At 42.0% G+C, this 25,090-nt stretch overlaps 1 protein-coding gene across 2 annotated transcripts in view; it reads right to left on the reverse strand.

Annotated features, from left to right (window-relative positions):
* The window catches only part of lamc3 (laminin, gamma 3), a 143,558-nt gene that overhangs the window by 74,742 nt on the left and 43,726 nt on the right, over window positions 1–25,090 (reverse strand). For both annotated transcript variants that reach the window (XM_053853530.1, XM_053853529.1), the window contains exons 5-9: window positions 20,316–20,504; window positions 18,494–18,611; window positions 6,204–6,302; window positions 4,169–4,305; window positions 3,712–3,831 (exon numbers count right to left, since the gene is read on the reverse strand). In XM_053853530.1, the coding sequence (XP_053709505.1) occupies window positions 3,712–3,831; window positions 4,169–4,305; window positions 6,204–6,302; window positions 18,494–18,611; window positions 20,316–20,504 (663 nt within the window). The remainder of the gene's footprint in view (window positions 1–3,711; window positions 3,832–4,168; window positions 4,306–6,203; window positions 6,303–18,493; window positions 18,612–20,315; window positions 20,505–25,090) is intronic.

The following is a 25,090-nucleotide window of genomic DNA, read 5'->3' on the forward strand; positions in this document are numbered from 1 at the left end:
CCCTCTTCAAAGTGTCACTTTGTGATGTTGAAATATGTCTGTAAGATCTGCGTACATAGGGGATTTTACTATCTGTTTTATTTATTTATATTATTTTTCCTCCTCAGAATGAAGATGGCTCTGACTAAATCTAAAAAATATTATTATCAACGTTAAAATCGAATAGGACTGTTTTGTTTTCAGAAGTATGTGTTTGTTTTTTTTTACCATGTGCCCAAACTTTGTGGACACCCTGTAGAATGATTTATTATTTCTCAGGAGAGGAGGAGGCACCTGTAACTGCAATCTGAGCGGCATTTGTGAGTGTGCAAAGTTTTGGATCAAATAGAGGTTGATAACAGTGCAGAAGCACACGGACGCCATAGATGTGGTAGAGACACAGTCAAAAACAACAGATTGGGAATGCACCGATACCAGTTTTTCCCAAAATGAGTAGTGTAGAAGTACTTGCATTTGAGTACTTCCTGATACAGTTCTTACACCATTACACATACAGTTAGGTTTAGTAGTTTTGTTTAGTGTTTTAGTTTGTTTTTTTTTCTTATGTAGCGTTAATTTTAACATTCCTCAGTATATTGTGTCTTGCACAAGTACAAATTTCACTGCAGTAAAATCACAAATATTACAAAATTGTCATAAATTGACATAAAAAAAACCTGTCCGCTGCTGTAAAGTGTTGTCGGTAACCATTCTATGAGTACCGGTATCAGTGTACCCGATGATGGTATCGGTGCCACTCTGCTTTCGATCCAATTTAGATTCCTGATTTAAAAAAGAGATTCAGAAGAGTCAATATGTATTTAGCCTGTTTTTTGTTTTAGCGCGACTGTAACTGAACACGATGCCCCTAACTTTGACCTATCAGGCGGCTCTGAGGGTTGTTTAACCGCACCTCTAATTGCTTAACACTTCTGTTTATTCGAGGAACGAAAGTGAGGTTTTTGAAAGGTGCTTCTCATATGATGACAGGTCTGTGAATTTAATAATTTGCATGTGTCCAAAGCATCTCATGTAAGGACGCAGAAAAGCACAATATGACTGACAGAGGATCATTTTCCTTTGTAAGTTCATCCCATTTTCTCATCCCTAAAATACAGCAGAAGAAGCCTGATCCCCGACTGTTCACATCAAATTCTCTTCCTGTCATGCCGCACATCAAAACATTCCTCCGACACTTCTGAGAGAACATGTGTGACGAGCGCGTCCTCACTTGCATAGGCTTATATTTCTGCAGCTAAGTGAAGCACACAAATCCTCCCTTTTTCTTTTTTGGTTCCTAGAGTGAAAAAAAGATGATTGAGTCTTGTTCCGTCTACGACTGCTGAAGCCAAGAAAAGAAAACAAACTACTGTGACAAATGCATTCATGGGAATCACAGAAATTGCATTTCCTGTGAAGTTGGACGTGAGGATGTCACTCAGAATTATCTGGAGGGATTTGAGCCCAAAATACAAATTAAACCAATAAAAGACAAGCGGGAGAGAGAAAGGTCTGCTGCTGAGTCGGCTCGCAAAGACCCCGTCGCTCTGGTCTAATCGGTGAAGTGAGTGGATACATGCACCACTCGGCAAAAATAACGCATAAATTAGATCATTAAGGGGGACGGCGAAGCAACTGTTTTTAGAATTTGTGGCGAAGAGAAAACAACTTGAGCAAGCTCTGTGCTGAGAAGATAAGCGGGCTGCCAGGAAGCTTCTCTCGGCCGGTTGAGCTACTAATCTGTGTGCCGCGGCCCGTGGAGACACGGCTAAAGACCGACTGAAGAAGAAAGCAACTTTAAAAGTCTTACATTTACAAGTATGTGGCACAGCGTGAAAACACTATTATTACAGATTATGGACCCCAATGGGCTTCACTACAACGTAGTTACATACGTCTGTTAGTCAGAAGGACCTGGTAACACGGAATGTCGTAATGTCGTAATGTCATCTCCTTAAACCAGCAAGTCACTGAAGGATGTTGAAGACAGGTCTACACATCTGCGGGACATTGTTGTCTTGACTGACGAAACACAGCTGATATCAGGTTTGTCATGTGTTCACCGCTGACATCCGCTAAGACCGAGGAACACACATACCACATCAGGTTACACACAAACTTCTAAATTGTAAACAAGGTTATTGGACATCAATAGACTGTGATTAGTCAAGGAGTTTGTTTACTACGGCTGTGTAGCTGAAGCTCGCGGAAGCGACACATCACCTAGCCCTGACATAGTCTAGCAACTCGGCTACATGCCAGCTTAGTCCAGCTATCAACCGCATTATCCAGGTCCTGTAGTACGACTAAGAGAATTCCAATTTCTCTCCAGTAGTTGGACAAAGTTGTTTATATGCCTTTTTTTTAACCGTACTAATGCCATAATTTGGTTTTCTGGGCCGTCATAGAACTGTACCCATTGAAAATTTTCAATAGCAATGGCAGTACTTGAAAGGGAATATTTGAGTCTACTGGGTAGAACAGTAGTGTCATGAATCCATTTGTTTTCTCTTAGCTGTTTTGGCCCTTCTTTGCCCTCCCTGTCTGACCAACACATTTTCACTGCCACAGAGTGACGCACTGATGTTTCCTATCCTCAGCTGTCTGTCTAGCCTCTTCCTCTCTCTGGCTGTGAAACTCACCACCCAGTAGACGACTCCATAGAAAATAGGAGAAGCCACCACAGAGCTATAGAAGGTCCTCAGGTGCGATCCCTGCAGCCCAAAGGACCTCAGCCTCCTGAGTAGGAACAGCCTGCTCTGGCTTTTTTTGACATCAGCCTATGTGTTGTTGGTCTGGTCAAGTTCATTATTCAGGTGAACAGGTGCGTTGGCGCCTGCAGAGATTCACCACCAGCTGCTCGGTTTTACCCGCATTGATCTGGTGGTGGTTTCTCAGGCACCAGTCCACTAAGTCCTGCGTCAGCTCCCTGAACTCTGAGTCCATCCCTGTCCTCACCCCAAACAACATCAATGTTGGACAATAACAGTACACTTGAAAATCCTAAACTGAAGGAGTGATAATGTGGAAGAAAGCCGCCCAAATTTGATCAACCCAGTTTGATCAACGCAGTAGATGCCGATGTACGTCTGTACTGCATGGGAGCTTATGATGTGTTCCGCCAATATCTTGTCCCACTCTGACGCTTTGATCTGTGAGCACTGCTCACATGCATGGAATCACGGCCTGCGACCTGGCCATTAAAGCTCCAGGAAGCACAGTTAATGGGATCGGCCATGTTTTGCTTCTGGCTCTAAAGTGCTGGAGGGGCTACAGCAGAGCCAAGAACCCGTTTTTCACTTTGCTGCCTCTCCAACATGGCCGCGATGTCCAATTCCTTCAGGCCACGGGCTGCTGGGACATAACGCTGATAGGGTTGGGTCCTAAGTCCTGGAGCTGGCCCGGCTTATTTCCTTATCTTCTAATGGCTCTGATAAGGGAATGGGGGGAATGGTGTTAAAATATCTGCCGTGTGACCCGCCGCCAAATCTGAGATTAATCCTCACTGGGGAACAACAGGAACAGGACATGGGTATTACAGATGCTCCGGCAGCACTCATATCATTTACATATTTACGAGAGGAGCAGCTGGAGGTTTATTATTGAATAGCATGAGCGTCAACAGTAGTAAACCGTCTGCTTGGGACCTATAAAGCACCTTTTTGATCCAATGAGGATGAAACATATGTCATGGAGGATCATATCCAATATCTATTTTCCAGTCTGGCTCACCAGGGGCTTTGTAGAAACCAACGTCATCCTCCGAGAGAGGCAGCAGGTAAACTTCTCCTTCCTTCCACAGCAGGGAGTACTGCTGGCCGCCTGAGAACTTGCCCACCCAGCCGTCCTGGTCTGGTGCGAAAAAAACATATTTGAATGCAACAACCAAAAAAAAGATCTGACATGCAGGAAGAGGGCAGCATGATATCAGCTGCATCTAACACAAGCTTTCTGGTTTTACTGCTGGATGCTGGTTTACCTTTGCTTTTTGTGAATTCCCCCCATTATTTCACTCATTCACAAACACTAAGAACACAGTTATGTAAAGCAATCTTTGTTTCACCCAAATAAAAGCCCATTTACTGACCCTCCTTAATGGATGTGTTGCTTTCCCACTCACTGCTCCCTCACTATTGCAGGCAGTTAGTAACTGAGCAGGTGAAATGAGACACACATTAATGAAGCTCACCATCCAGGAAGTCCGACGTGATGTTGACAGCCATGTGGTGGACGGAGGAAGAGCAAGCTAGCGAGTGGCCGAAGCAGAAACAGGACTGGCAACCCAAAGGATTTTCTTTTTGAAGGTTGAAAAAGCCTGGGCGGCACCTGCACACACACACACACATCACCAGATGAGTCAAAGAGACCTTTTGCAGCCAAGGTATATCATCTTCTTGTGTGAAGCTGTCGACAGAGCAGCTGTTGAGGGCTACTGAGGTAAATTCTTCAATACTGCAATGGAGCAGAGACGCAAGCGAGTGACACATTTCCTCCCTGCACTGGTCACAGTATGGGAGAGCGGTCAGCTCAACCAGCTGTGAAATTAGCAAGAAAAAATGTCAACAAACAAGAGAATTATTCAATAGCGAAGGCCTGAGGGTGCGCTTGGATCTGGGCCCCCATCCTGATCTGACGGCACTGACTCCCTCTCGAGGTGTTGTGTTGCATTGTGGCATAAGAACTGAAAGTATCATTTATATGCCTGCTGTCCTTCCTACAATCTGGGGACTTTAAATATTCACCAAAAATCTGCTTGGCATGAATAGTTCATATTTCACTGGGGCCGCCAGCTTTGCAGACCACTTCAGTTATTTACTTTATTCACTCAGACATCAAGACGCTGTAGGCTCTGGTGCAGATTTTCGGGAGCATGGCATGGATTTTTGTCAGAAGCATGTGTGCTCGCTCGATGCATCGCAGCAGAATAAACGCAACTCATCTTCAGCCCTTAGCAAAAAGTACCATACATTCGATTCATTTTATTTAGCATACTTGAGTATAAATATAGCAAGTACAATTCAGTTGTTAACTAGAAAGTATGTTACTGGTATACCTCCTTGGACTTCATACTAAAGTATACTTTCAAACATTCAGCAAGGATGTCCGCTGTATACTTATAGTCCACCTTTTGTATCGTTCACTTTTTTTTCATATGTAAACTCTGTAAAACTGCTAACCATACACATCATCCGTAGGTGTACACAATCACCTCAGAGGTGTATATAGTTGGCCACAATTATCACTGACATGCAAACTGTATTAGTACATCACCAACTGATGTAGTGCATACCACAATACTTATCATCTATGGTTGATAGCAGATGGTCACACTCATGAGGAAAAACAATTGAGTGATTCAATGAAAGTACTAATCAAAATAATATCACGGCAAAGGTATGGAACAATTACAAAAGTCTGTTTTCCTCCCCCCCTCCTATGAGTGCACAGTTTGCTTCTGTATCTCCTCAGTAATATACTTGAAATACCTAAAAAAAAAAGTAGTATAGTTGAGGTTACTTTTATTAAATGTACTTTGTCTATTTCCGCATCCTACTTTTAAATGTTTCAAATGCAGTATTTTAAAAGTAAAGTGTACTCAGTTTTACTATAAAATAAGTATACTCATTGTGCAATTACATAAACTTTTTTTGCTAAGGGAGAAGAAATATTTGACAGTCAGACAAACGGCAAAGATGCGTGCAGATTTCGGCTGGTTGAAATAGTGGTTTCAACCAGTCAAATTCTCAGTTGTAACACATCCTTGACTAGCTTGTCTGGTCTAAAGAATCTTCCTGCAAACAGCCCATTCTGAACCAACTGCACTCCACCCAGAACATTGTCAAAGCTGGTGAGTCCCTCAGACAAGTTCACCTCTCTCCTCATCTTTGTTAGTGGTGCCATGGCAGTTGCCCATCACGGGTTGCCATAAAAAGTCAGCCTCCTCCACCTTGATCATTCTCCCTTGTCACACCTGTTCTTTTCTCATCCTCACCACAGAGTCTATCCTCCTCCTCATCCCTCCTCCCTGTGTGTCCAATCCAACTGGCTTCCTAGACTTTATCTCCAAACTTCCTCTTGTGAACTTTCCCTCAGATACACTCACATCTTGAACTCTAAAGAGGAGATTTCATCAAAACACTTTGCATTGTTGTGCAGTCCTTGAGTTCGTGCATGAGTCACCCTCAGTGTCGCCAACAAATATGATGTAAAAAGTCCCGTCTCACCAAGTGCAGCTCCGTCCCTCTATGTTCCCCTTGCAGAGACATTGCCCATCAAAAGGAGAGCAGTGGGCGACACTGCCACGTGGGTCGCACTCACATGGCCTGCAGAGAGAGCAGAACAAGTGTGAAAAATCAATGAACACCCTCGGATACAACTTGTCTTCAGACCTTCAAAACATGGGCTGACTGCATTCAAAGGTTTCTGACATTTAGGGTGAAGATCAGAAAAATGTCATGGGTGAAAAACTGTAATTATACGAATAAATGAGGGGCATCTTTCTCATTATGTGCAATTCATCCTCAGGAAATGGAAAAAAAAGGCAACTCCCCTCTGTCAGAAGAGTCAAAGCAACTGATGTTTGCTGAACGATTCTGTGAATCAAAGCAATAGCGAGAGGGTCAGCCGTCCTTTGATCTGTGGGACTCGATGAGTCTGGAGGTGATTCATATTTGGGGAGTTAAACCTGCTCACTGTCATATGAGCCGCACCAGACACGTCTACAGTGATGGAACTGCTGTGTCCTCAGACAGCCCTCGGATGGTTTCCACAAACGTTAGAACAGAGGTAATTCATTTGACCTGGTTTTCTAGAACATCACCAACACGCCCTCATTATGTACTTACAGTATGTACATCATGAAGTCAGAATTATATCCTGATAGTTGGTTTTATTTCCATAATAACTGGGGTTGGATGACATTTCTCCTTTCTGCCCAGTGATGTCGATCTTTTGTTTATCCATGAGCTATCTATTACACAATTCATTGTTTATATTTAATTTAGTATTATCTATTCATGTATGATCTATTCTATTCATTTATTTATTGTTGTGATTGTTTTTTACATTATGGGTATGTTGTTTTTTAGCTTGGTATTTTTGTGTTTTTTTTGGCGCGCTGATGCTTTGTGAAAGTTTTGGATGTTCGTTCGTTCTGTTTTGGGTATTTGTGTTTTTGTTGATTTTTGCCACTGTGTGACAAATAAAGGACTTTTATCATCTAATCTAAATAGTAAACTAACAAAATGATACGAAAAGACCAAGTAAGGTGCAAGATATCAAATACTCACATAAGAAAAAAATATGGTCTCCATTTTAACACACATCTAAGTGTCATGTCTGCACTTCATTGTCTGTTCCTTTTTGTATTTTTCTCTCGTGCTTTTATTTTTTTACCCCCAGTTTCCTGTCCCTGCTTTGTCTCCAGCTTCACTGGCAACACAGCTGGCGTTAATCTCCTCAACAGACTCCTCCTGGATTTAAACCTGTCGACGTCAGCCCTGTTTGCCAGATTGTTGCTTCTCGCTTCATCGAGGTAAAACTCTTTCAAGACTCCTGTGTGTTCACTTTACTCCCTGACCTTTTCCAGATCTTTCCTCCGTGCTGAAGTCCTATTCTGTCGCCGCCTTTTGTTCTTCCTTGCTACTCCTGTGTTTACTTCCCTACTCTCAATTCAGTCCGTGTGTGAGCTGTTTATCTAAGCCTCAGTTTTTAGTTATAGATCCGTCAGTTTACCCCTCGTGTGTGCGAGTGTGATTAGCCGCCGCCTCCCAGCGCTTTCAGTTCAGTGCCACCACCACGTTGAGCTTAACTCCGGGTGTGTTTTCTGTTCTCTTATATAGTAGATCGTTGATTCTAATCCGCCTCTCTTGTTTTCCAGATTCACCCCGTTCCTTGTGTGTTGTTCCCGGTCCGCGTTTTGGTTCCCGGCGTCCTTAGTTTCTAGCTATTTGTCTGTCTGTATATTTGTTCCAACGAATAAATCTTTAATTTAACCTCGTCTCCCATGCCTTCTGCCGACCAACACTTCCTGCATTTGGGTCCATCAGCCGCCATTATGACCTTAAGACCCATAATTCAGGATTTGTACCTCATGAAAGTCCACTCACGTATGTGTGGTCTGACTGGCCAGAAGTGGTGTTACCTTAATTACATTGTGAACCACATTTATTGTGTCATCGTCTTCTGGACTCTGAATTCGACTATGGCTCATTAATACTATAGTCTCAACCACTCGGCGCTTCAGTGCTTCCGCACCTCGGAGGCTGACAGAGCCAGGTATGTACCTCTGCGTGTGCCATCTTTTTATATTAAACTTTTCCTTTTCACAAATAGGATCTGTCTTCTCATGAGCAAGCTTATGTGAATGGATGATCATCGACTCCCGTAAACAATTGTAACCGTAAACGCTCGGAAAGATTTACCAGGACCTGCTGCTGTTGCGCACTGTTGTGGAGTGTACGACCTGACACGTAGACACACACTTCCACGTACACTCTCCCGAGGAAAAATCGATGCTAATGGTCATCACGGTTCTTCTGTGTGCGTCGGATGTTGCCAATGTTATCACAGCCTGAGCCAGACCTGACTACATACGATATGATACCACGCCCAGTTAGGGCTCGGCAGCTGTACTGGCGAGTCTCCTCTCCATGAAGCGTTTGTTGTAGCCCATCTGCATGTACTGTATTGCATGTCGCCACCCGATTGAAACAACAATAAAGCCAAGACGGGGAATCTGTTGAGGGTTCACCACACGCCAATAAATCAGCACAGAGCTCATTATTTTAGCTCCCAAGGCCTCTTTAACATATTAACATGTGGAGGAGGGAAAAGGGCATCGCAAAGTCAAATGAATACCCGTGGAAGGATGCTGCTGGCCCTCCTCCCCCCTCCTCTGTGCTGCACACAGATGGTCAGTGACATGAACGCAACTCTACAGTCGGCAGGGTGCCTTGCTCAAGGTCACTTACAACACACATCCCCATCTTGGGGCTCCATTTGTGGCTCCCCACGACGGCCGCGCCATGTTTCCCATTCAAATAGAAGGCAGTAATCATCAGGTGGTTGTCATATCAGCTTGAGCACGTTCACTGATTGATAACTTTTGTGAGCAAAATATAATCTGTTTATAATGAAGAGCGATTAGCAATAATTCAATTATCCCAACGCAAAGTGTCCATAGTGATTTCTGCTCCGCTAGGCTGTGTAATTCACACCTCAGCCCAACAGCCCCCAGCGTGCATGCGTGTGTGCTCGCATGCGTCTGCACATGTGGGTGGCGGAATGAGAAAAACCTCTGAGGGATGTCGGCTCTCTCCGTTCCTCCATAAACATCAATTATTTATTCAAAACAGGGAGGTACGTTCAAGGTTCTAATGAAAATCCATTAGGCCCTATTTGTACTCGGCTAACACTATTAAAAAGGACTTTGTAGCCCACACATGTTCAGACTTTCACCAGGCTGGAGCTGGTTTGGTGGAATGGTAGTGACACAAGGACTTCAACTTGAAGATGAGGAACTCTCCCATTGAAGCGGCTTTCCGTTGAAAACGAACCACAGTGTGAGCAGAAGTTCTCACTTTCATGAGTCTGAATTTGCGATGGGCTGGTTTATCCAATTTGAGAAACAAAGCCACTGAACATTAGGCGCTAGTGGTGCCGTTAGATCTATTTTGCTTTTCCATGTTTTAAGATGAAACACCATCATAACGCAGAAAGAACAATGTCTGTACATGCAGCCGTAGTTTGGTCGAGGCAACAGGTCAACTGTTCATCCAGTTGCCTTATTCAAATGTTCCTAATGTTCCTGTTCCATCAGTTTACAAATATTATGTAATATTGGTTGAATTATTGCAGTGGAATATTGGGGGCAAAAAATGGGGAATAACTAATGAAAAAAATGAACAAACTTTTATTTCCAAAATATGACTCTTCAGTTTCTCCTTTGTGTTTTTTTGGGACTTCCTGTACTTCAATATTATTAAGTCAACATCATTACTTCAAACCCAAATATTGAAAATATAATCTGAAATTAAAAATAACGTTAAAATCAGAAACTTCTGGTGGGAACAGCACTGTAAAATGCTTAAATTGAGTTATGATGAATCATTTTATAAACTCAAAACTGCAAAAGACCATGGACCAGATGATGCACCATTCAGTATATAAAAAGAAAAAGATGTCACCGCTCAGATGCTCATGACGCTGATGGTGTCATGGAAAGACTTCTCTGCTGAAAGATGTATAAAGTGTGTTTTGTGGTGGTAGTGAGAGCCAAGTGCATGTATGTCTATTGTTCTACTGTGTTTTCATGAAGGAGCGTTGACATCAACAATAGCTCAATCATTTCTCAACTGTGCAAGTCAAATTCTGACGAGAAAACAAACTGTACAAGTATCTCATCTGATAATGGACGATGCAAATCTCTTCATCCTGTTACATGTACTGCGTGTAATAATGTGACATTCTAAATATTTTTCCTGTTTTCCGGTGCAGTGTTGTTTGCAAAGTTCAAATGACATAGTTGAAATACAGCACGTTGCACAGCACTACAGTGCTAAAAAGCGAATGTTAATGAAATTGTATTTTCATTTGTCTATTTTGTAGGGATGGGTAGATGAGGCTTCATGACTCAGTATTGAAGGGGAGCTGAGGCTTCATGAAACAGTGTCCAGATTTTTTTAGGCCACCAGATGGCACTGTCTGCTCTAAAATGTTTGCAACTAATTCAATGAAACCTCATGTCATTTCTAAACCAAGAGCGCCATCTAGTGGCCAACCCTACAACGCTGTTTCATGATTCTCCTCATCTACTAGCACTACTATTTTGCATCTGCCTTTTCTCCATCAAACTGGATGACATTTAAATGGCAATGTAGTCTCTCAACATAGACTAAAGCACACGTGCCAAACCCAAGAACTGGTGTCCAAATGCAGCTCGCCCAGTCAATTCCCATGGCCTGCAAAACATTGAAATAGTAATTTAACTTGTGCTAAAATGCATGTGCAAACACTGATCTCTTTGCTGTGCAACAGGACATTTTCTGGCCAGCAGATATTCCAATGTTTACATTTCATTTGGGAATCTCTTGTGCCATCGGCGGTGACACCAGTCACAATAATTAAAAGAAGAGTTTGACACCTCTGGAGTATGAGAGAAGTACTGCGGTCACCACACACGGCTCCACACACAGAACAAACATTTGACCTGCGGATCAGGCAATGCAGCAGCATTTTCTGCACTGTTGACAGCTGACAGATTTCTTGCGCTTAAAAAAAAATGAGCTGCCTCGCAATATTGTAAATTAGAAACACACTCGCTGGTATTTGTTTGTTGCATCAAGAGTGAACTAGTGGTGAAATCATTGAGATTCAGCTCCAGCTACTCTGCAACTTAGCATTCCTGCTGCAGGTAGAGGGGGCGTCGGGGAGAGCCAGGACAGATTTCTTATGAATATGGATCCCAAAACATACTTCTCATATGCTCGCACACACTTCGCCAACATCGACACGCACTGTCAAACTCCTGGGAAGTTGGTATGCTTATTCCCCCGATGGGAGTCTGAAAGCAGGGGATCTGTGTCACGATGTCAGAGGGTGTACGGAAACGTATTAATGTCTGCGAGCGTGATCGTGAGGAGGTGAAATGAGGTGTTTGGCGGAAAAGAAACGTCAAGCTGACTGTGAAAGGGATGGAAAAAAGAGGCTAGCTTTTCATGATAATGAGTGTAATAGGAGAAAGGCTAAACAAGAGGAAGAGTGAAGCGCGCATCGTGAATAAACGTCAGTCAAATAGAAACAATTATTGGGCGTGTGAATAGGTAAATTCACTCAAAAGTTTTTCAATGAGTGTGTGAAAGTTTCCCGTGAAGAGTTCCCTTTAATCAAGTTGACATTCAGTCACAAACGCGCAGCAGCAGCGCTAATGCTCTCCGGACGATTAAAGCTTCCTCTTCTCCAACTTGCGACGTACGTAAACTGCATTAAACAGAAGTGATGATCGGATTTTAACCATGGCGCCAACAGCAATTATTGCAAACAAACGGCTCATTCTGGCGCTCAGATGAAAAGATTGTCAAACGTTTCCTTTTCCCAGCATGGACAAAGAGCAAACACTGCCTTATCAGTCCACCGTCTATACAGAAAGGTCCCAGATACAAGAATCTGATGAACCAACTCGAGGAAGCTTTTTATCTCAGTTGATCTCAGTTTTACTCGCATTTCTTCTCTTTTCTTTTAAATCACATTAATGCATCCATTTTTATGTGTCCCAACTCTCACAGGATGTCATCTTGTATCTGCCTCCTCTTCTTCAGCGTGACAGCAGTCCTGATCAGAAGTGCTGACTGTGTCTTAACTCAACCTGGCATTTGACATTTTGTCTGAAGTGTGAGCGAGAGCAACATCACATCCAGGATTCTCAACCAACACACAAATGACTCATATTTGAAGGCACCAAAAAGACAATTCAAACCACTAGAATACAAATTCATCACTGCGTCAGTTTGAGAGAGGCTGCTTTCATAACTTTTCGCAGACAGACAGGTTAGTGTCTGTTGTCATGGTAACAGATGGAGGACACGGCATGGTTTCCGGTCTGCTTGGAAGGAGCCCGAACAGCCCTGGTCTTGTGTTTCTGTTCCTGAGGACACTTCATCACCCGAGCGATCGATTCAGAGCCTGAAGAGTCATCAGCAAAGGTCCCCAGTATCCTCTCATGGGCTCCCACAAATGTGCGGATGGTAGAAAACGTTATGTGAACTCTATATACATAACTGGCTGGTTGCGAGTTTATTAAAATTCTTATGAAAATATACAGCAGTGACCTTCATCACTACGTTTCCAAATATAGCAATCATTTTCGCGTCATTGTTCTGCAATAAATGCATCAGTTTTTACAGAGAAGCATGGAGACCAACACTAACTAACTTACTGGAAGGGCATGGTTGTTACCAGTCCAAAACTGTCAAATGCATTTAACAACGTAATAAAATTGTACAATATATTAAAAGAACAGCATATTCAAAACCAAAATAAATAATTGGAGGATATAAAAAATCTAATAATATATAATAATCTAATAATATAAAAAAATAAAATAGATTAAAATCGTGGATTACAGACAAGCAACAAAAGAAAAAATACATTTAAAAATGAAAATAGTATGAGCAAAGAGGAGGTTTAGATTAACCGGTCGTTACAATGGTCATAGTATATATATTATATATGTGTGTATATATATATATATATATATATATATATATATATATATATATATATATATATATATATATATATATATATATATATATATATATATATATATATATATATATATATAGTTATAGCCTCACTGAACTCAGCACACACAGGAGAGAAGGCAGCTCTCTCCACCACAGAGAATGACAAATCTTCCAAAAGGGCAATCCAAAACATCAGCCCCATCTGTCCCTTGTCCCATCATTTCCTGATAATCTCATTGAAATATCTTGATCTGTTTTGTGGCTACCAGCAACACTTAACCTCCTAAGTGCATGAAATCATAGAAGAATCACACCAAGAATATATGCGTTTTGTCTCAATAAAAATATTTCACTGTCCGCTTTAAATTATTGAGACTATTTCAGGACTTTTTTTTTGCTTTAATGGGGTTGAAATGTATCTCAGCTATTCAGGGTGAGAGGGAGGGGACACCCTGGGTAGGTCCATTTATTCCAGGGGTCTCGAACTGTTCCACAAAGGTGCTGCAGGGGTTGCAGGTTTTTGTTTGACCCAAACTGACACACACAGTTTAACCAATCAGATGCAGCTGAAGCAAACAGCACCAGACTGACAATCGACAGATTACAGTCTTCACACACAATTGGTGAATAGGCGACTGGGTGGAACAAAAACCTGAACCCCAAGCGACGCTTTGAGGACTGGTTTGTGACCCCTGATTCATTGGCACAATAGGACAGTCAGTCGCACACGCACAGTGAGAATCATGCTTCTGAAATGTGAGGGGAAAAGTGATGCGCCAGGAGGAAAGCAAAGATACATGAACATCCGGACAAGTGGAAATTCTTCTAAATACCCATTCATGCAAATCAACATTTTCTGTGTTGATTCCTCTGAAACCCAAGAACGCTCAGCTGAAGTTGGAACATACAGATACTGACGGCCTTCTGAAGTGAGCAAGAGCAAATGTGAAGTCTGGACTTGAAGTGACGTGCTGTGACTTTGACAGAAATGCTTCTTGATTCCAGATTGAAACGCCTCGACGCTCTGAACCCTGATCAGCATTTTCACTTCTGTCAAAGGCATTTCTTTCCTCCGGGCAACGTTGGTTGTCAAGAGAGTACATGAAGTTTTCTCATTTATCTGCAGACGAAGGGAATATATGAGAAACACCTATCGTCAGAATTGGATTTTAATAAGAATAATAGCAACTAGGCCCAGCAGTGGAGGATGAAACGTAAGTCCCAGAACAACACAACAGATGATGAGAATGTATTTATTTTTCTTTTAGATTAGCTTGCAAGCATGTTGGATTTGCTCTGCACAATTATGAGCAGGTTAATACTACAAAGCAACAATGTGCTAGCCAAACTACTGATATTTAGAAAATGAGGTCCCATAATATCTGCACAGCCAACACTTGTGTCTTCCTCAACCAAATCTATTTGGCTTGTGGTCTAATGCTAGAGGAGCATCCCAGCAAGAAACCACGGCATTGGGACAAAGTGCACAGAGAAAATTGTTGTTCTCTTGCAGCTGAACTTGAAGTGCCACAGTGAACACTTCAGAAAATGTCTGAATGTTGGGAATTACCACAAGAATCAAGGGTAATATTTAATATTTATTGAATAAACATGCAAGAAGTATCTTTTGAAAAATAAAACATTCACTAGAATAATTGTTTATACTCATATAAGACGATTTTACGATGTGTTCTTAAGGTAAGTGTGGACCCATATAGTCTGTCCCTTAACTGGAGGAGAATAAAAGGTGAGTGATTTAGACTGTCACAAGTGGTCACAAACCGTTGCAACTCATCCTCACTCCCATGGTGTCATATATTGACGTCGGGTTGGGAAAGTTGCCTTTTGTGTCCTACACTGACGTAAAAGGCAACCTTCAACGTTGCATGCACCACGTGACAAAATGAGGGATGGAGGTTGGGGTTAGAGAAAGCTATGGGATGGATGTTGCCCCTTTCATTCTATGTTTATAACAACGTGTCAATTTGACGTCTCATGAGGGGATGTTTGGAGACTAAGTTAGCTGGTGCCAGATGGTTTGGCCATATGGAGAGAAGAGAATATGGCCACGGTTACATCATGGCTCAGAAAACCCAATTATTGCCTTCTTCCGACTTATAAACTGCATGTAAACCACTTGGACTGTGGGGTAGAAATTCTAAATATTCTAAAAGACTAAGGGTCTCATGAGCCTCCCGTCCTCACAGAGGTGACATGACTGAGTCTGCCTGCCTTTGTGGTGCTACTCTCTGCACATGGTCAGTGTTGGGTCCAGAATGTTGGAGACGAAGAAGACAACCAAAGTTCTTGATGAACGAGGACATGAAAAAGCGACTGGGGGTTGATCAAGATAAGTTGTGGTGGAAGGTGAAGGAGGGTGACTAGCTGCGGCAGCATCCATTCACTAAAACATTTCATGCCGGAAATGCCTGGCCCAGCCACAAACCCACTCTGTAATCAGTTAACAAGCAAAACACGATGGGGAGGAACTCAAGAGGCAGTGGACAAGCGTCACTGCATTTGGAATGATTCCAACATTGATTTAATAATCTGAGCAATTTAACCGCTCCACTGTGATCAGGCCAGTTGGAGGAAAACATTTGGATTTGTTGATCAATTGTATGACTAAGAGATGGATAATAGGAGTTGCCAGAAGCGGCGGTGCTTCCGGTGCTGGAGACTTGTGGTTCGGACATTGCGTCTTGACTTTGCCCCCGTCATTGTTAAGGGGGATTTAGGATGAACCAGTTACCTACTTGACCTGGGAACAGGTCGGAGATGCGGCTGATAAGTCGTCCTGTCTTTGCCTGCGAATCCTAAAGTCTCTGAAAATCGGCATCTTTCTATGCTTTGTAGGTTTTGATCGATAAAAAAACAACACACCTTCAGGGCAAAGACAGAACTTCCAATTATGTTATTATGCATGCACCGCATGTGGAGATGATAAATGGCGTATTTGGGCACATTTTCACAAGAAAGCATGCCTTAAAAACCTGCATATTTCACAATCTACTGAATAGCTGCTTTCTCTCCGGGTCATATTTCCATGTTGGACGTGTCTGTGCCGTACGCGGTGGTGTGGTAATGTTCCCTGTACCCTGGTGCTGGCTGATAAGAAGATCAGGGACGCACAGTTGTGTCACAAAGAGAAATGAGAATCATTTTGTTTAAGGCGGCTTTGTACTTTCATAATTGAGGCTTGAGGAATGCTGGAGGAAACAGCTTCAAAAACAGTTTAGGTGTTGAACTAGGTTTTTTGTTTCCTCCAGCAATGAAGCGTTATCACAGGGGCTGTCAAACTTCCCGTGCTCAGTCTCGGGGCTAGTCTGGAACTTTTCGTACAGGACATCAGTTGGAGGGAGGGTTGAGTGGATAAAAATCCAAACTTTCCCCCTCACCAGTGGAACTTCGCAAGGAGCATTCATCGATTCCATAATAGTCAGTCATCATTAGGCATGTGAACATTTTTGGGGGCAGGTGCTATGACATGAGCTGCAGCTGCAGCTAACAACAAGGACATGCCGGAAAATTTGACTTTATCAGACACAGCAACATGCAATCGAATCACTGCATGAAGTCAACCGCCACACCTCTGCTGTGAGAAAATGTGTGACGGCTATTCAACATTATTTACACTCTCATATCGACGTGGCACAGTGTTTACAACACAGCACTCAGGAACGTAGGATGGCACCTTTTCAATTGAGTGGGTTTAATGGCGAGCCTTTGAATTTCATCTGCCATTAAAGTTGTTTTGCACATTTTATATTGTTTTCTTTTATATAAACATTATAACGGTAACATTAGACCAGTGAAAATTCTTTTTGAAGTTGATAAATTTTGTTCCCAGCATCAGATGAAACACCATTAATGGCAATTCAGCGGAGCATCTCCCACTTGTACTCAGCCGCAGTGTAGGTTTGGGAATGACTCTTACCAGAACTGACCCATCAGATTCCAAGTGCCAGTGATGCAGCAGGGTCGAAATCCAAAATTGAGTGAAAGAATGTTACAGTAGAACTGCAACAGTTGTACTATAAATTGACCAGAGAGCGCAATAGACAGATGAGGTATCATGAAACAGTATTGCTGGGTTGATGAAACAGTGTCCAAATTTTGCCACTAGAGCACCATGCTCTTGGTTTAGAAGTAATGTGAGCTTTCATTGAGCTGTAGTTGTTACTTTCCAGCAGACAGTGTGATCTGGTGACCTCTGAAAATCAGGCACTGTTTCAAGAAACCTCATGAATCATTCAATTCAGAACAAATCCTGGAAAAACCTCATTTGGGTTGTTAAATTTTGTCTTGTTATATTGGTCACAACCAGGCGCTGGTGACCATAGGTGAGAGGAGTCAGACCAATAGAGTCCTGACTGATGACACAGCATTGTTCATCTCACACTGCACCATTCACCACTAAGCAAAACCCATATATACTTCAAGTGTGATCAATTCCACTATATTTTGATCAATGTTGCTGTTGATAATGGGCCAAGGCACAGGCAACTGAATTTTGGTAGCGATTCTGTTCCATGTGGATCCCAAAGTCTTTTGAAGGATTTGTTACTGGCTGGTATTGCTTCTATTGCACCAAACCATCCGTGCTCCTTTAACAACTTACCAACTTTGACAACTGCTGGCTCCTACTGTGCATCCTAGTTGGTACAGCAGGCTCCTCTTACTGTATAACACACCACTGCCACTGTTTCCCTTTAGCTTTATTGCTTCATGTACTGGTGGCAAAAAAGCCTGGAGCTCATCTGTTGCATAAACTAGCAGAGAGATTTTCCACGGTCATGTTGTCGTGCGTTCACCTAACTTAAAGGTACAGTAGGAGCAGTAACAACTACAGTACGACTATAGCCTGAAAACATCTGCATCGGGTGGGCGGAGTTATGCACTCTTAGTGGTTTTCAACTTTTGCCTAATTGTTTCCAAAGTGCTATTCTTTTATCTGTATGACTATATACACCATTCGTAGGAAGAACAAGAAGGATTACTGAGATTTTTTTTCCCGCAAATACCTGCCATAGTTATTGTCAATACTTTTGCACTGTTTACAGTAGTACTGTTGAAAGTTCATCCTAAAATGAAAATGTGTGGCTACATGAAATCCAGCTACGAGTTTGTTTGACTTGAGCAACGGCTTCCATTTGCTCCAACTACAGCAGACATACAGTATATAGGAATGTCATGTCTCAAGGAGAAGTGATGTTCCTCCTCAAAACGAATTGTTCTACATCACTGTAACAAATGAAACTTGTCTTTACCTGCAGCCACTTGGTCCGAGAGAATGAAATCCAGGCTGACAGGCGTCACACTTGGCTCCTGTCACACCCACTCGACAGGAACACTCTCCGTTTTCACTACATTGTAAACTCGCAGACCCTGGAAGAAGAGGCGGCTTGATTTAAAACAATTTGAGTTATGGAAAAGACATTATCCAGGAAAGCTTGGCCACGAAACACCCTCAGTGCAGCCAGACTGGAACTAACAGCTTTAGTTAATTGTGATGGAAATGAGTCAGGGCGTGCTGGACAGACAAAAAAAAAGAAAGAGTCTGAAGAAGCCTTGATCAATGTAATAGATTCCAGCACATCAAAGCAATCGCCTGACTCGCTCGCACAGGAAGCGGCAGCAAATGCTCATTTTCTTGGGTTTAAATGCGATGAGATGTCTGAGTAAACACCCGACCCCCTGCTGACTTGACTAAACTGAGCGCCATCAGCGCTAACGGCCAGGTTAAGTGCTGGAGCATGACTGTATTTCATTGAGTAACAAGAGCTGCAGGGAACATGCACTGCTGGTTACACAAGTGCAGTACAAGGTTTGCGTTATGAGTTTGCTTTTGAGTTGCATGGGGGTTTTCTTCACATGCCAGCATCTTCGTTCTCCAAGGTTTCATGAACTTGTTCCTTCTAATGATGGGTAGATGAGGTTTCATGACACAGTATTGAAGGGTTGGTGAGGTTTCATGAAACAGTGTCCTAATTTTCAGAGGATACTACATGGTGCTCATGGTTTAGAAATGATGTGGGTTTTTATTGAATTAGTGGTTCTAGTCAAAACAAACATTTCACAGCAGACAGTGCCATCTGGTGGCCACTGAAAATCAGAACACTGTGTCATGAAACCTCACCAGCCCTTCACTACTGTACAGGTACTAATGTGTCGCTTGGTTCATAAAGCGACCTGAAGCGACCATGTTTTTCAGTCTGGATGACTCAGTGAGAGGCAGCGATATATAAAGCACTATATACAGCATACTGAGAGACGTCCTATAGGAAAGCTCATAAGCATCTTAAACCCCCTATGCTTGGAATGACACACCTTATAACTCCATTGAAACAGCTGTGTCAACATGCTACGTGGAAGCCTTAGTATGGCATCAGTGTAGGACACAAAAGAGAGTTGCTCTTTGACACCAGTGAAAATATTTTCATTCATATTGAAATTCAAATGTATTAATTTTCAATGCATTGATATTATCTGGCAATGGGCTGCTGCAGAGCTACTGAAGGAAACATCTTCTAGGGTGTGTTTGGATGATTTTACTCAATGTACGTTAAAAGATGGGCCATGTGTGGGTGAAACTTTACTAGTGGCTAATAGCAGGACGTCTTCAAAATCGATATGGCTGCCATTTTTGGGGAGTGGCATGAGAAATGCTCAATTATCAAAGAGCAATGATGACGATAATATAGATTGAAAACAATTAGTAATATTTCAATTTTGGTACCTTGATGCGGAAAATTGAATATATTCTGACACCACTTGATCTGCACTCGCCACAATTTCTCCACCAGTTATACATTTGAACTAGAGGCTGGTTGAGGGCTTCCAGACGTTGAGGGTTTTGTCCCAGTGGTCGCCTCTCTAAACGTGCTAATTTTCCACTTCTAATCCTGCGAAACAATTCAATCTGTGCTGCTTTTTCCCGCTTTTCTAATTGTGGCCAAACAGCGAGGCAGTTGAACTAATAATGAGATGTTCTCACGCCACTGACACGAAGCCAGTGAGCGATGCTCTCGGTGCGGATTATAATGGGGATTCTCAAGTGGTTATCCAGCAGCTCGGCTTTGTGAGGTTTACCATTGTGACTGCAGTTGCAGGGTACGCAGGGCTCCTCGGGAGACCTCCTGTAGTGGTTCTCTCTGCAGCGCTCACAGTGGGGCCCGTCGGTGTTGTCTCGGCAGCTCAGGCAACGCCCCCCGCTGCCGGTGCTGCGGTACTGCTCGCCGTCGAACACACACGCCTCTGATCTGCCACTGCAGTTGCACTCTGTGAAGAGAGGCCAGGAGGTCAAGTGGGGGAAGCCAAGAGTGAAGAGCAGCCACGGGGGCCAAGCAAGAGAGGAATCAAGGTAAAAGAGAGGAGGCGGAAATAGAAGTTGGAGATTATGCGTTCCGGGATTGGATCATAATTTAGAGGCTCGTTGCTAATCTCATTTCACACATGCCTAATGAGGAGCCAATCGGCTGTCAGGGGGCACTTAGATAACAGTAATTCATGTTTATACAAGAGCAAATTACCCGGGCGATAACGCACAAGCACAGCTCAAAACCCTCGCATCAAATCCCTCCTCAGCTCACCAGCTACCCTGAGGGGGGACTTAGGCAAAAATGCCCTTTTTATTAGGAATCTGTGTTACGGCAGAAACACTCAAGTTATCCTAGTTCACCAGTGTGACTCTTAAAATGACCAATATTTACACTTGAAGAATCAAAGAGGAAAAAGAAAGCAAGGGAAACCTGTGTACGAATCATATTCTTGTTGTGGCGGATTCTTGAATTATTGACATTTGTGCAACCGCAATATTCTATTTAACAATCGTCTGTTTTAAAGGGTGAAGAAACATGTTCATGAACATGTGACTAGTAGTTTTCTTCACTGGCGCTACTTCATTTGGAGGTTATCGTTTGTTTTCATGGTATCAGGCGCCAAGGGGTCACATGGATCATTACACAGAATGCAAATTCATCTTTTCTTTAATTTAATGACGAATTGCAAAGTTTAATTATACTTCATTTAATCTTCCTGAGAACCCTCTATTGACTGTGTTGTATTAGAAGATTTTACTTCTGATTCGTTTTCCTAGACGCGCAAACTCGTAAAAAGTGCAGGGCATTAAAATGGAAAATGGAAATAAAGCCGAACTCTCCCTTTGGACATATCAAACGCAACAAGGCCAGATACATATTGGCAATGAAAGAGAGTTTTAACTCCAATTGCTGCTCTGTTGATTCAGTTGAACCTCGGCTCTCATTTCTAAAAGAACTTTTATGCGGTGACAATTCAAAATAATCAGGGGTATCATTGTGTCTCTGTTTTGTCAAGCTGATGAGGGTGACGTGGCGTCTCATCGTAGAGGTTTCTCGGGAGCTGCGTGCTGAAATTGGGGGACAGACACGGGTGAAGACACAAAAGCAACATTTCTCAGCCTTACATTATAAATCGAGAGCGACTTCGTGTTCTGACGGGACAGATTGTTCTCAAATATTGATTCACACAGCTTTAATCTCCAGCTCTGAAACTGCCAGCTCAGGTGGGAGGCATGGCGGCGTGCCACAGGTTACACGCAGCCTTCCCATGTGTTGCAGTGGCACAACACCTATTTATGACAAATGCTGAGTCTCTGGTTATTAAATCCCTGACCCTTCGGCCTGTGTGACCCGGACGAAGTCTGACACTTGACTGTTGTGTGTCTAGCTTTTTATTGGTGCCGGTCGGCAGCCAGAGCACAAAACACAACCAGTCAGCTCAAGTTGTCAGCGTCGATCTGTGTCCCCGTGCCAGATTTGGGTCCTGCTAGTGGAGATATCCGGCGCTGTTGAGGAACACTGAGCCTGAGAAATGTTATCTATCAACAATTCACTGCAAAAAGATTCCAGGAATTCACCAGAGTTGACGACCCTTTCAATCTGCAGATGGGTTAAATGTCAAATTTATTTCAATTGCTAGCTCAAGTGCCGGGAATAAATTGTTTAATTGGATCCTGTCACTCTGAAATGAGCTCCAGGGAAAGCTGAGCGGGAGGCCTCTTGTCACACGGTGGGTAAAAATTCTCAGCTACTGCACTTTAATATGATTGTCTCTGTAGTTCGCTTTGTTTTGGTTCTGAAATAATGCCGCTCAACAGTTGCTTGAACCAAAAAGGAACTACTTTGTTGGGAAATAATTAGAAAATAATAATAAAACATTATTTATTTATTTAGCACTTTTTAAAAAGCTTGAATAGATTACAGACTTTGAGTCCTTAGTAGAGACTTCCACCTTGAAATACACAGTCGTATATATATATATATATACATATATATGTGTGTGTGCAAAAGTTTGCAAAAGTTTGGAGTTACAACATGCAAATATAGCACACATCAGATCATCTGACACGAATACGTAAAGTGAATCCTTACGTTCTAACCACCTTTATGACGCTAAATGTGTGATCAGATTGAAACATTAATGATGTTTTAAGAACCATTACGACCGCAGCAGGAGACATTACGCAGGTTTACAGCCTGACGGCAGCATTATCCAGGATCCAGGTGGAAGGACAATGGTTTTAAAGATCAAGTGGTTTGAGGGAGACTCTTTTTTGTGGAGCGTTTCAAGAGAAGGAAAGGCCATCCTTTTGTCCTGTGCCCTTTTTACAGGAATAATTTCTCACCGCAGCACCAAAAATCCAATGCAGATACGGAGGCCACACTCCCCGCAGGCACAATAATTTTTCATTTTTACATCTAATTTGCTAGACGAATGAGATGTCGCCGCAGCCAAGAGAGAAGAACACCAGCAGGGAAAAGGAGCTCCACCAGGCGACCGATCTGAATTTACCCATTATGGTACGTTTTCTGATCTTCTGGAGAGGTGTGTCTACAAAACCAACCACACATCTATGTCTTTTATGAACATTTTATATATATATATATATATATATATATATATATATATATATATATATATATATATATATATATATATATATATATATATATATTTATTTTTTTATTTATTTTTTTATTTATTTATTTTACATGATTTGACCAAAAGCTCTGAGCTCTGTAAATGATATTGGTGCTTCATGAAGCATCACCATGTTTCTATATGTGATGTACACACACCTCTATTCATTCACATTTTATAGCTCTTTGTAGTTTACAAGCTGTTAGAGAGCTGAAGTCTATCCCAGCTAGTTGGGTAGATTGGCAATGGACACCACAGTCAGTCCAAGACCCATACAGACACATGCAGAGGACTGAAATACATCAATTTACCTCCATGTTTTCAGGAGGAAGCCTGGTTGAAAAGGTTTCATGAAACTGTCTATTGTAAAATGTTTGGACAACTAATGCAATGAAACCTCACATAATTTCCAACCAAGAGCGCCGTCTAGTGGCCTCTGAAAATTAGGACACTGTTTCATCAACCCTGCAATAGCTCATCTACCCATCACTACTTGAGGAGAAAGAATGCAGGTTCAAACTGGAATCGCACCTTCCTTGTAAGGCTTAAGAACGGAACACAACTCCATTAAAGTGACAAACTACGAGGTGTTCTAGCTGTTGTGTCATCTGCTGAGTTGTTAAGAGACTCTCAAAGGACACAATAATAACAAAACAGAACAAAATGTTGCAAGAATCGCACACATAGGTCAAAAACGTAATTTCAAAGTGTCAAACAGACAAAACAGTTTTGGAAAAAGACAGAACTGCACTTCAATATCGAAGCACACGCCAAAGGGCCAGAGAATGTAGATTTACAACAAGAAATAATGACATACAATAAATACACTCAAGTTAATGCTGAGTGCTGTTAATGCTGTGAATCCATTACATTTTTCATGTGGAAAGGAAATACTCCAGCAAAACATGATATTCGTCATCAAGTGGAATGGAGAAAAACACACACATGCATAAATTGTTAAATCAAGGAATTATGTTGTATTACATTGTAATGACAATTAGTCACTTAATGTATTAAGATGTGCGTCAGTACTTCAGAAAGTGTAGTGTGTAGAGTTCCATCCGTGTTACGTTGGAATTATTAGGTCAGTGTTTCCGCTACATGTAAGAAAGTGTGGTGCACTGCCATGGCTTGAATGAGAGCTGCCATGCAGCCAGAAGAATGGCCTCTTTTTGAAGATGAAATCTCACAACATTAATGTATTAAAACAAAGAAAAAAAATGGAAAAACTGAGGGTTGGTTATTGGCATCAATCCAGGCCGAAATGACTGTATTGGGCATTAGATATGCATCTTATCCGACCCATGATTCCAAATTTAACTTCCACAGGCCTGTAGGATTTAATTTGTGAAATCTGAATGCACATTTACTTCCAGGAAAAAATAATAATTCAGACAGCGTGGAAGCGGCGGCTGACAACAGAGAGCGTGGGAGGAAAGGACAGTCGGTCCAAGCAGGATTCGAATGGGTGACCTCCCAATTGTGAGGCAGCAATACAAAACAAGGAGGGGAAAAAAAATCATCCAACCACGCATAATAATAAAAAAATATATATTATTTAACATTAACACAGCCTTTGAGAGAATACATAGCCAATTACATAATTTACATCTCTTTGTCGGCCGGCATCCGAGGTTGTGTCATTAACCTTTTTATTTTGAATGCAATTAAAATTGTGTGCGCTGCGCGTCAAAGTTGTTTTTAGAAAGATCCTTTTAACACTTCTGTCGCCATTAAAAATCACTGACAAAGCAGTACGTATTATGGATGGTGACAGCTCCTGCAGGAATGTGTAAAGTCCTGAAGCAAAAGACTATATATATATATATATATATATATATATATATATATATATATATATATATATATATATATGTGGCAGTAATTCCAACTACTGCTACATG

This window comes from Synchiropus splendidus, chromosome 1 (genome assembly GCF_027744825.2).
Source record: "Synchiropus splendidus isolate RoL2022-P1 chromosome 1, RoL_Sspl_1.0, whole genome shotgun sequence".
Lineage (NCBI taxonomy): Eukaryota > Metazoa > Chordata > Actinopteri > Syngnathiformes > Callionymidae > Synchiropus > Synchiropus splendidus.